A 12,158-nucleotide genomic window follows, 5' to 3' on the forward strand; every position below is an offset into this window, starting at 1 on the left:
GGGCTTGTTCATTACCCAATTATCTGTCTGTAAGCGCGTTTTTTTTTTTTTTTCATTTCCTATTTTCCAATCCATTCCCTTCTTAAGATTTTCTTTCTGCCTGCAAATGCCTCTCCATGCCCAAAGAAGCTTTTTTTTTTTTTTTTTTGGCGTTGATGGGGGACATGAAGAAAATTCTCATTTTTCAGGTACATGGCTTCTACTACTTTTTCCCATGAGTTATCTTGGACTTCCAGAATTCTCCAACCTAACTTCATCAAATTTGCAGAGTTTATAAGCTCTAATTTTCTGATTCCTACACCTCCATTACTTTTGAGCGTGCATAACTTACTCCACTTTTCTAGGTAAAAGGGTTTCCTATCTTTCTTTCTTGTTTCCCCACAAAAATTGTTACTTATCAAATAAAAACCTATTACAGAAGTTAGGTATGGGAAACCATATTTGCTTTTTGACTTTTCCACTTATGTAATTGACACATTTAAATAAATTGGCTGCGTCATCAATTGGGCCCCACATAGAAGGTTGTCTATTAATAGGATTATGGCATGAAAGAGTTGGATCTGGAGCAAATCAAATGATACCCGAGTCCGTGTGAGTAGGAAAATTTGAGTCAAATCTAATGCATTTGATCCATATCCAGTTCTTACATTTGGGCCAGACCACATTTGATCACAAAGGGAGATGCATAACATCCCAGATTACATCAAAAGTTTGTTTTTGAATTTACATCCATGGATCGGATCAATTACAGGATATGGTTAGTTTCACATAAATATGCATCATTCGGGCTTTAAATTTGGATGTACAAATGCAATGCAAGACTTTATTGGGAGACAAATTGTTTTAAAAGTTAAAATTTTTCAAAGCAAAGGTGATGTTGCCCCATTATCCACCGTGAAAAGGACCATTTTCCCCTCATTCTTTAAGGACCAAAAGTATTTCTCTAAACCCATGCCAAAATAAATAATTAATAAGCAAATAAAGGTATGCAAGGTAAGCCCAATACAGAAAAAAGTCTTGAAGCCATGTTTGGTGAAAAACCTAGAAAGCCAAAAACATGCATGAACTGCAAAATCAATTTTCTGGTGAAGCTAATTGTACTAGCTTATTGAAAGCAGTTCATTCAATACAACTCAAACAATGCTGAAGCGCTCTCAAACAGCTGTAGGTATGGGCGTATGGATGTTACTTAGAGCTAGAGGATCTAACATTAAAATGGATTTGAACTGGGTTTTCGAGCACAAGTTTGAATTGCAAGGTATCAATTTGTTAGTTAGTAAGGTATGCAGTCTGCAAATGTTTGTAACGAAGACTTGGAACCACATGGACACAGACCCAAGGATCAAAGTATCGGTATCGAGTATCATATCGGATAAATCGTATATGGACACAGACACGGATATGTTTTGGAAACACATGGATACAAACGAAAATATAGAAATGCTTGGATAAGCTAATGAAATGCATACAAATCACATAAATACATTAATAATATTAAACTAAAAGCAGAATTGTCTACGAATAAAGTATAAACACATGAGAAATGCATACTTCAATAGGTTATATGAAGAGAAACATTACAATAAATAATAACGGGACTCTAGAACATTCAAACATCATACAATAATTATCACTCTTTCAATTTTTATAATTATAATTTCCAATTTTTATTAATATTTGAGAATATTATTAATTTAGTATTTTTATATAAATAACAACTCCTTTTTTAAATGATAAATATATTTTCATTTTTAACATATAATGCTTTTATTTTACATATAATTGTAAAATAAAACATATAAACCCTTTAAGGTAAATAAAATAAATCATTTATGATTTTCGGTTTTTATTAAATTTTTTAGGAAAACTAAATCTTAATTATTCATTTCAGTTTTTATAATTATACTTTTCTGTTTTCCATTGATTTTGTTAGGAAACTTTTATTTATTTATTACTTTTATATAATAACTCTATTTTTTTTCAAATAATAATAACCATGTTTTCATTTTAACATATAATTATATGTAAAATAAAATATATAAATCATCTATGGTAGATGAAATATATTAATTTTATAATTTTTAGTTCTCATTAAATTTTTTTGAAATTTTTAAATCTTAAATTATCCATTTCAATTTTTATAAATGTATTTTTTAATTTTTATTAAAGATGAAAGACAATCCAAAAGTAGTAAATATATAGTTTTATCAAACTAGGCATGAATACATCTCCGTATCAGTGCGTATTGAATCATATACATCAATACAGCACAATACGGCCATACACATGACGCGTGAAATATGATATACTCTATATCAAGAATATCGTATCAATACCTTAATCCTTGATTCCACCTACACAAGGGTTGGAATGTGATACCCCTATGTGTATCCACATGGAAAAAAAAAGAATAAACAAAAAAAAGCTAAATGCTCTACTCTTCAACGACATCAAAATTGTAACGAAGATATTGACCTTTCGTTTCGTTGTTAACACTTTAACAAACCATATACTCCCAATGGAACATCACCAATTCACCATCATCCTCCTACATACACTAAAAGTAAATTTGGAGATTATCTAACGTCCAGGAGAAAGAAATTGCACTTAAATGGTGCATAATTGCATGTTAGCATATGAATCATGCTATGCAGTGTCTACACTCTTATACTAATCTTAAGCCACTGTCTTAAATTATCAAAAGTAACTTTTATTATCATACCATTTCTCCAACAACCAATTCAATCATAGACACCGACAAAAAATATAGAAAAAAAAAAAAGCCAATCCAATCTAAACCTAAATGCAACGTATTAGTAATAAACGCAACCAACCGAAGATCAGTTGGAAGACGGTATCTGCTCCTCACAAATGGGCGCCTCAAATGATGACGTATAAAACTGTCAAGGAAACTGTTCGTTGCTGACGTGGAACCCTACCATTCTCTGCGTGTTAATCTTTCTCCGTAGCTTAAAGTTAAAATTCTACTTATCCTAAACTGACACTCAATCGAACATCAGTCCAATCCTGCAAGAGACGAAACACCCCTAACGTGCACATAACGTTAAGGTTAGGAACTTAAAATTATATAAATACGAACTCCCAAAATCCTTTAACAAGCCAGAGCCCAGAGAATAAAATAAAGGGCGGCTTTTGCGTACTTCTTCTGCAACCACGTCTTCACCTTCCCGACTGAAGCACACTCCTCCATTATTGCTTATCTCATATACCCTGCTTCACAAACTTAACTTTCCATAGCCTTGGTTCCAGTTAGACAAACTAGATTGTATCAATGGACTTCGTTCTAATCACGCTGTTGATCATGGAGCTGTTGGTGAAATCGTCGTCCAAGGCCATCAGTCGAGCTGACTTTCCAGATGGATTTGTCTTTGGAACTGCTTCTTCTGCTTATCAGGTCTCTACCCCCCAAAAAAAAACTTCAATTCTTTTGCTTTTGGATAAATTTATCAGGTTCCTTCTCTTTTCCTTTCAATCACAATTTCATGACTGCTGAATATGGTGCCGTGACTTGTCCATGTGGTAGTTTGAAGGAGCTGTAAATGAAGGGAATAAAGGAGCCAGTATATGGGATACCTTCACTAGGCGACCAGGTTTGAATTCAAACTCGAAGATGGATGACGGGTACCTATTATAATCATCTTACAGATCAACTTTATCAAGCTCAATTCTGTGTTGTAAACAGGGAGGATTATGGACTTTAGCAACGCAGACGTGGCTGTTGATCAATATCACCGATTCAAGGTGAAATCAAAGGAATACTAACCAGGTTCAGAGGTGGATTGTTTGATTCATTAACTTTTAATATTGGAAGCCATCATAACCATTGGAAATTAAGAAGAATGACTTCATCTAGATAAGGTTGTTAAGGTGGACTAGAACTATAATAAGATAAAAAGAACAGATCAAAACAATATACCATTTGCATATGTCATTTTAATATTTTTCCTTCAATATATGAAATAAAAGAACAAATCATGTCGGTGAGGATGAAGGTCAACAAATAAATAGTATTCTAAGTTTGGTCAACATAATAATATATAATCATGTGGTGTAGTCAAAACAAAAGGCAGTAAAATTTCTGTTTTAACAACTGAACAATAGATATCCTCCATAAACAGACGGACGTGGACCTAATGAAGAACATTGGAATGGATGCTTACAGATTCTCAATATCATGGTCACGGATATTCCCTGGTAACACAGCTTTCAACATTGCTCTTTTCAACTGACTTTTGCTTCTATATAGCTCTCTCTTAGTCTCGTCTTTAACAGAGGGAAGTGGAGAACTCAATACAGAAGGAATAAAATACTACAATAACCTCATTGACTCTCTTCTAGAAAAAGGTCTCTCCTTCAGATAAGTGTAACTAAATTTTCATGAGATTCCAAATTACTGAAGATTCAAAGTTCTTTTTATTAGGAATACAACCATATGTCACCCTATACCACTGGGATCTTCCACAGGCGCTTGAAGATAAATACAATGGATGGTTGAGCGGAAAAATAGTGTAAGAATTCTACGTTACAGGTATTTTTGAAATAGTAACAAATAGTCTCTGCTGAATATGTGTCTATTAACTGCAGAAAAGACTTTGAGAATTTTGCGTTTACCTGCTTCCAAGCTTTCGGTGATAGAGTGAAGCAGTGGATTACTTTCAATGAACCTCATGGGTTCTCACTCCAAGGTTATGACACAGGACTTCAAGCTCCAGGGAGATGTTCCATTCTCGGCCACTTGTTCTGCAAGAAGGGAAAATCATCCATTGAACCATATATAGTTGCTCATAATATCCTCTTATCTCATGCCACTGCCTTTCATACTTACCAGCTTCATTTCAAGGTGACCTATCATAATCCTAGATATGTTTCTCTGACTAGCAATAAAAATAGTTCTATAAACCAGATTTAACAAGAAAAGTTGTTCATAAAGCTTTTTTTATTTTGGTCTTTCAGGAAAAACAAGGAGGCTTTATTGGTATAGCACTTGATGCCAAATGGTATGAGCCAATATCTGATGCTGATGAGGATAAGTATGCTGCACAAAGAGCTATGGACTTCGGGATTGGATGGTAACCTCTCACAATATCTAATATAAATAAAAAGTTTAAGAAAAAAAAGAACATTTGGATGGTAAAGGATTAAATATGGGTATGTGATTAACATGGAAACAACTGCAAGCAGGTTTCTTGATCCCCTTTTCTTCGGGAAATATCCTCTTTCAATGCAGAATCTTGTGAAGCACAGGCTTCCTGAAATCACATCTGAGATGTCCAAACTTTTGGTAGGTTCAATGGATTTTATTGGCCTAAATCATTATACCACATTATATGCTTGCAACGATCAGATTCGAATCCGTAAACTAGTATTGCAGGATGCTTCATCTGATGCTGCTGTTATTACAACATGTAAGATGCCAAAGCAATGCTCTTGTACTTGTTAACAAATTGGATCAAGTCAAGATCTGATAATGGTGTTGTATGTCTTTCATCTTAGCTTCTCGAGGTGGAATTGCAATTGGAGAGACAGTATGTCCAAGATATAAGCTTATTTTAAGATGTACCATAGCCCATAGATTTTTCCACAAGGCTGTTCTCATGTATCTTTCCTACAGGCTGCATCTCACTGGCTGCATATTGTTCCATGGGGTATTCGCAAGTTAGCAAGATACGTAAAAGATAAATATGGGAATCCACCTGTCTTTATAACTGAAAATGGTAAGATAATATATCTCAATGACTAAAGCTCTAACTTCTTGGAGATATGTCATAATTTATTTTCACTGATGCAGGTATGGATGATCCAAACAAACCTTTCATGGCCTTGAGCACAGCTTTACAGGATAATAAGAGGATAAGCTACCATAGGGACTACCTGTCAAACTTATCTGCTGCTATAAGGTAATTAATCACCTTCTGTGCACTTGGTGTAGTTTCAGTGTGGGACTTTATGCAGTTTATGTTTGCTAACTTAAGAATCAGCTCCTTTTCTCATGTCTTTCACAATCAAGATCACAAATAACAAATAGAACATGAATCAAAACAGGCAAGATGGCTGTGATGTACGTGGTTATTTCATATGGTCATTACTTGACAACTGGGAATGGAACTCAGGCTACACGGTCCGATTTGGCCTGTACTACATAGACTACAAGAACAACCTTACAAGGATCCCCAAGGCTTCTGTTCAGTGGTTTAAAAGTTTTCTTGGTCAGAATGAAATGTTATCTGAGTAACCAATTTTCACTAATCTCTAACATTTTGCAGTAACCATATGTTGTACCATTTATGATCCATATAACATATGACATGTTGTATAAGATGACAAATACAGATTCTATGTAGACATGTTGGATCTGCTCTCTTTCAATTCTAATTTGATGTATAAAAATTGGTAATCATTAGATGTGTAAATGCAGACCCATGATTAGCATATTTCTCTTTGCTGTAATTTCAAAACAAAGACCTATTTGAGAAAGTGTATATAAAAGGGAGCCACCTCATACCTTACATATGGCCACACTGAACCAATTATTCAGTGCACATGCATCAGATGGGGAATATCCTGAAGAAAAAGCAAACTGATGGTTACCAAACTTTCCAACTCGGGGTTAAGACTTGAATGACTAGGAAAAAGAAATAATGTAGCAACAATAGAACACTTCATATATTGAGTTAGCCATAAAAAATCATATATCAAGTGTTTACTGTTTACGACATAGAACTACCCAGTTAAAAGGTCAAACAAAATCATCTACTCAATGATTCAATTATCTCCATGCAAGTAATAAGCAGCTAGGATTCACGGCAAAGACCCATCAAACATATCTTCAGCAGATGAGCAGAAACAGCCTACTTATTTTGCTTTTACTCCTTATATGAAATTATTAATGTCCTCTAGAATTGCCAGCCATCAAAATTCAATAATCAACTCCCAATGTAGCCTTTTTTTTTTTAGTTAGTCATATCTTTGTTTTTTTCTAAACAGTTCAGACAGTGCAAAACGTTCATTAGATCAGGCCAATTTGACATGGGAGATACACTGCCTCATATTTGTCCTTGGTGGCTCCAGAAGCCCCCTTGTCAACCACATGTCCAGTTTAGACAAGAAGGAACCTACCCTTCAATCCTACCCAAACTGGATCTTTCCTTTTCTTTGTAATTGAAGATTAGAACCATTCTACACCAATATAAAGTAATTGATGAAATAAGCAAAATATCCATAAATTATGGTATGCATACATCAAATGTTTGGACTAATTTTACATAAAAGCAGCTGCAATACTCCTCTATTTTCTTTGTTTCATTCTCAATAAGTTTTCCTGTTTCATCTCCTTTGAAAGTCAACTTCCTTGCGTAACACCATAGCCCTTATCTTAACAACTTTTTAACACAGCCTCAACACCTCCCTCATAATGTCCATAAACCATCAAATACTTACATTAAGAAAATCCATGGCATGGTATGAATATTTTTTTAAGATCGGTTGATATGTTCTGAACTTCCAAGTTTTGTACTTAACTAAAATGGTCTAGTACTCAATGTTTGTTCTGGTTATCCAGGGTCTTGGGAGGAGTGGACTGGATATGGACCTAACCATTGGCATTTTCTTGCACAAAGTAGCAAGTCTCAGACTCAAACCCATATTTCCACGGTTTCCCAAGATTTTACTATTGCACTAAGCAAATCTCCTAGCTTTTACACTTCAATTATTAAAACAAATAAAAAGTGAAGAAAATTATGCATACAAATGAGGACAGTATAATATCACCAAAATGATAACATGTACTCTTTCTGCTTGCAAGGATAATAGGCCAATCATGACTGGATCAAGTAGGCATGTTAGGCTCAACAAGGGGAGAATTTAATTGAAGGCTCTTATTACATTGGAAACTGGAATAACAGGTTATCAACCATTGAAAACATCGCTTTGGTGATTAGAATGGACTCAACTTACATAATATGCACCAAAGAAAATTATCGATGCGCATCACAAAGGCACTTGTAGGCCAGAGTGGGGAAACTTTTCGACCGCCTAGCTTCAGAAGCTTCTTCTGTTCCTATAGTTTTGACTCCTTGACCAGCCCATCCACCACTGCTTACAGGAGATCAGCATTCATATGTCATCAACTTAGACTTTATTCGCAGAGCTCAAGGGCCAGATCAAAATCTCCCTGGTCACAGAGAAAAGGGACAAGTGCCTCAAAATTCTGTCTACTCGGAATTAATTTTCTGCAATTCACAGTAAAGTCACTTCGCTGCTTCTAAATTTGCAGCATTGAAAAACCCTTTAATCAAAGCATTAAAGCCAAATATATCACTTTTCATTCCTTTCGTATCCAATTCCACAACTAACTTAACCGCCTCTAACGCAAGAAACATGCCCCGCGGCTTGACATTGATACTTTTAACATCTGGGACGCAACAAATCTATACCATTCTACCCAAATCATCCCCTTCCATCTTATTAATAAAGGAAAGCGCAGAATCCGATAAACTCATGTCACAGAAAGCCCAGATCATAATACTGTACTATCTGGAGAATCCGATAAATTCACGGAAAATCTAACCAAGTTTATAGAACTTCTTGAAATCGGTGCAAGTCGATATGGAGAAGGCACCAAGGATTTCAGCGTGCGGGTGCATTTTAACTCGCGCATTTGATCGAACTGTCTGCAGGCACGTTCAAACATACCCGATTGGCCATAGAGAGAAACGTATCAGATCACATATCCTTATTCGATATGTCGTTTTACTTCTTCTGGTGCTCGATTATATCGTCAACCGGAGATAATTTCTTCGCCCTGACAAGCCGGTAGCGGTAGACCGTAAACTTTGCTTTCGACGAGTGTTTTGAGGATTCGTTCTCAGAAGAGTCCGTCAGAGACAGTCGTGAGAGTTCTTTGAGATAAAAAATGCACAATTTTTTTGGCTGCATAAAAAGTTGGAAGCGTAGGGGACAGCCGATAAATGTTTCAGGTAGGGGTGATCATGGGCCGGCATGGGCCAGGTTAGGCACGTAAGTGTTTTAAACTTTTAATTGGTTGGCTTTGGTCCAGGTCAGGGTAGTAGATCTGGTTCCGACTCGATAAATGTGGAGAACCAGTTTTTTTTTTTTTTTTTTAAATCTTTTTCATAACAAGGAGTTGGTACACTAGACTAGACTGGGGTAGCACAACCCCACAAATCACTCTTAACAAATTAAGTCGAGGTCCCAAGGGAGATTACAAAGGTTAAGAGAAATATAACCATTACCAACCGAATTAGCCTCACCAGCAATCCAGTCTGCAGCTAAATTAGCTTCTCTAAACACGTGTCTATATTCCACCCCATGCCTAAACTGGTCTCTGAATCTCTGATCATTAAGCAGTCCTTCACAATATTTCTAAGCGTCTAGGGAGGCATAATTTGACCTCTGAGACAAGAAATAACTATTCTCGAATCTCCTTTTATGATAATCTCTTGCACCGCAAAGTTTCCGGCCAGATTATGGGCCTCTCATGCAACCCGGACATCCACGACGTTGATGATAGAGATGCCAAGATTACACCTCTTCTAATCCAAAACTCTGCCTAGGTGATTTTTAGCCACAGCCGCAACCGAATGTTTTCCATCACTCGAATAAAAAAAGTATTAGAGGTATTTTTGGAATAAATAACTATGGCTTAACATTTTCCACTTTAGTTTATAGATACTTTTGGAATAAACAACCATGAGTCCATGCCCTTAAACATTTTCTACTTAGTTTAAATGATCGTGTTAATATTTTCATATGACAAAATAAATAGTTCTTAGTGAAAGGTCAATTAAATAAATAAGTTGCAAATTATAAGGTATGTTTTAGTAAAATATAAACTATAAGGTAGGTTTAAGTAAATTTATGAAATTATAGGGGTATTCTAGTAAATTATCCATTATTAATTGGCAATTGCAACTATCAGATCTGACCTAAAAAGAATGCACTTTGGATTTCCTTGCCCACAATTCTCTACCCATTGCCCACTGTCTACCCGCCTTAAATTGCAGCCACACTGTCATCTTGTACCGTGAGATATGTGGCTGCAGTATACCAAGGGTAGGGTGTGGGTAGAGAAAGTAGGAAATCTAAGGGTCCATTTGGTTCATAGTTAGAATCGGAATCGGAATCGGAATGGTCCATTCTCATAGTCTGTTTGGTTCAGACAAGAATGGAAATGGGAATTGAAATCAACAGGAATGAGATTTCATTCCCAAGGGAGGGGCAGGGAATGGCCATTCTCTCAAATGAGGGAATACCATTCCAGCAGGAATGAGAATGGGACTCCAATTCCATCCAACCAAACAGTTGGAGTTGGAATAGGCTATTCCGATTCCGATTCCAGACCCCTATTCCCATGAACCAAATGGGGCCTAAGTTCATAAGAGTGGCCTGGCCAACTTATACTTTTAACTTGAGGTGCAACTTTCTTGGGTAGGTTGGGTCAGGTTGAGGTCAACACTGGCTCAACCATGCAAATCATGGGCTTGGTTCAGGCCCAACCTGATGTCAAATCCAACTTTCGGTCAAGTTTAAAAGAACTTGTGAATATATTTTGGTACAATCACTTTTTTTTGGGATTCATAGCCAAACTAAGTAGTAGAATGGATTGAAAGAAACATATTTGAATATGTATGTATAATTAGAAAAAAGATATTTTAATATAAATAATATATATATATATATTTATTTATTTATTTATTCTATAAAAGGGAGCCACGCTGTTTATAATTAAATAAAATGTATATTAGAAAAGGGTTGGGCATGGTCTATCCAGGGTCTGAACCCAAGCCCAACCAGGTTTAGGTCAGGCCTAAATTTTCTATCTAAGCCAAGATCAAAGCCCAAAAACTCAGGCCTCAGGTTGGATTCAAATTGGGCCTGCCCAAGTTGCAACTCTACTTTTAAGCAGTAATTTAACGATAAACCCATTTATCTGTTGAATTGACACAATTGAATATTAATATGATAATATTATAAATATATCAAGAAAAAAGTTGACGTTATAATGTTACTTGTATAATCGGTTTGGCTTTTAATCCATTCGGAATAACTAAAATCAACCCTGATCCAATTATAATAGAAATACATGGTCAGACCCAGACCATATATAGTAGCTTGTAGACAACACCAACAAAAGTGGGGTACAATTATACAAGGCTGAAGTAAAATTATATGCAAAAAATAAATAAATAAATAAAAGACAAAATTGACCAACTAGTGAACATTTTAACTGGAACTCATTCATTGGTTGTCTAGTGAGCTTTCTCAAATGACCAAGAAATCTTACATGTACAAATTAGTTTGGAGAGTTGAGAGTTGAGAAGGATTGTCAAGAGTTATTCTCCTCACCTTTTCTTCATTAGAAATTGGGTTAATCTCTTAAATTATTTTTACTATTCATGAAATTGATAAACTGTATCCTTACTGTTTACATATTGTCTTAAGCTACCCATAAGTTTTCTGATAATTGTCTAAAACCTCATTTTACAACACAACAATTATCCTATTTAAACCAATGCACTGGAGTGAACTTTGATTATTAGGCTCAGTTTAGAAGGAGTACAAATACAAATATGTATGGTATAAATACATAAAAATAATACAAAATACATAGTTTTGTACTCTACATATTTGTGTTTGTACTCCTTAGGCTCAGTTTGGAAGTACAAATACAAATGTGTAGAGTGCAAAACCTTGTATTTTGCATATATTTGCACTGTACATATTTGTATTTGTATTTTTTCAAACTAAGTATTAGGAAATAAGATTTGATACTCACAAGACCATGCTCACACCATTCTCACAAGTCCATTGCAGCCTTGCATTGGGAACATCTTCCCATGAAAAAACACATGCAATTACAAAGATATTTCCAATGCATGGCTGTAAAAGGCACACGTTGTGAGTAGGGGTGTCAATTGGACTAGATTTGGTCCAATTTGATCCAATCCAATGTGAGTCCATTACAAATGGACCAGGTCCAATCCAATCCAATGAATGTTTTGGACCATTTTGGACTGGTCCAGTTCAATGTTTGGATCATCCAATATGTTCAAATTTGTTTTAATTTAGATTGGTTTCAACCCAAATCTGGTCCATTGACACCTATATTTTTATCTTAT

At 35.4% G+C, this 12,158-nt stretch overlaps 1 protein-coding gene and 1 long non-coding RNA gene across 6 annotated transcripts; one reads left to right on the forward strand and one right to left on the reverse strand.

The window, feature by feature from the left end:
• The first annotated feature begins 3,114 nt into the window (after nucleotides 1–3,114).
• On the forward strand, nucleotides 3,115–6,431 carry BGLU41 (beta glucosidase 41). Of its 5 annotated transcripts, XM_088966488.1 has the most exons (14): nucleotides 3,118–3,415; nucleotides 3,545–3,611; nucleotides 3,704–3,762; nucleotides 4,140–4,215; nucleotides 4,294–4,365; nucleotides 4,442–4,529; nucleotides 4,606–4,861; nucleotides 4,975–5,090; nucleotides 5,203–5,302; nucleotides 5,393–5,426; nucleotides 5,515–5,546; nucleotides 5,633–5,735; nucleotides 5,810–5,918; nucleotides 6,064–6,431. In XM_088966488.1, the coding sequence occupies exons 1-14, from the start codon at nucleotides 3,293–3,295 to the stop codon at nucleotides 6,251–6,253; spliced, it is 1,425 nt and encodes a 474-aa protein (XP_088822614.1). In that variant the 5' UTR covers nucleotides 3,118–3,292; the 3' UTR covers nucleotides 6,254–6,431. The 5 variants fall into 5 exon arrangements, with proteins under 5 accessions (XP_088822613.1, XP_088822614.1, XP_088822615.1 ...); XM_088966489.1 differs by having other exon boundaries at nucleotides 3,704–3,795; nucleotides 5,203–5,426; XM_088966486.1 differs by having other exon boundaries at nucleotides 5,203–5,426.
• On the reverse strand, nucleotides 4,029–8,955 carry LOC148875595 (uncharacterized). Its single transcript, XR_016105745.1, has 4 exons — nucleotides 8,588–8,955; nucleotides 7,975–8,191; nucleotides 6,524–6,582; nucleotides 4,029–4,761 (listed from the first exon to the last, which is right to left on the reverse strand). It is a non-coding gene; the product is annotated as an uncharacterized LOC148875595 (long non-coding RNA).
• Between the last annotated feature and the right edge of the window lie 3,203 nt (nucleotides 8,956–12,158).

Source organism: Nelumbo lutea, chromosome 1 (assembly GCF_056320005.1).
Source record: "Nelumbo lutea isolate HS-2025 chromosome 1, American lotus-T2T, whole genome shotgun sequence".
Taxonomy (NCBI): domain Eukaryota; kingdom Viridiplantae; phylum Streptophyta; class Magnoliopsida; order Proteales; family Nelumbonaceae; genus Nelumbo; species Nelumbo lutea.

What these genes read in the sequence shown, in the direction of transcription:
- BGLU41 (XM_088966486.1), top strand. Translation starts at nt 3,293, where the DNA reads ATGGACTTCGTTCTAATCACGCTGTTGATCATGGAGCTGTTGGTGAAA. An exon ending in TGACTCTCTTCTAGAAAAAG is followed by an intron (nt 4,366 to 4,441) that starts GTCTCTCCTTCA and finishes TCTTTTTATTAG; the next exon opens with GAATACAACCATATGTCACC. An exon ending in TGCTGCTGTTATTACAACAT is followed by an intron (nt 5,427 to 5,514) that starts GTAAGATGCCAA and finishes CTTTCATCTTAG; the next exon opens with CTTCTCGAGGTGGAATTGCA.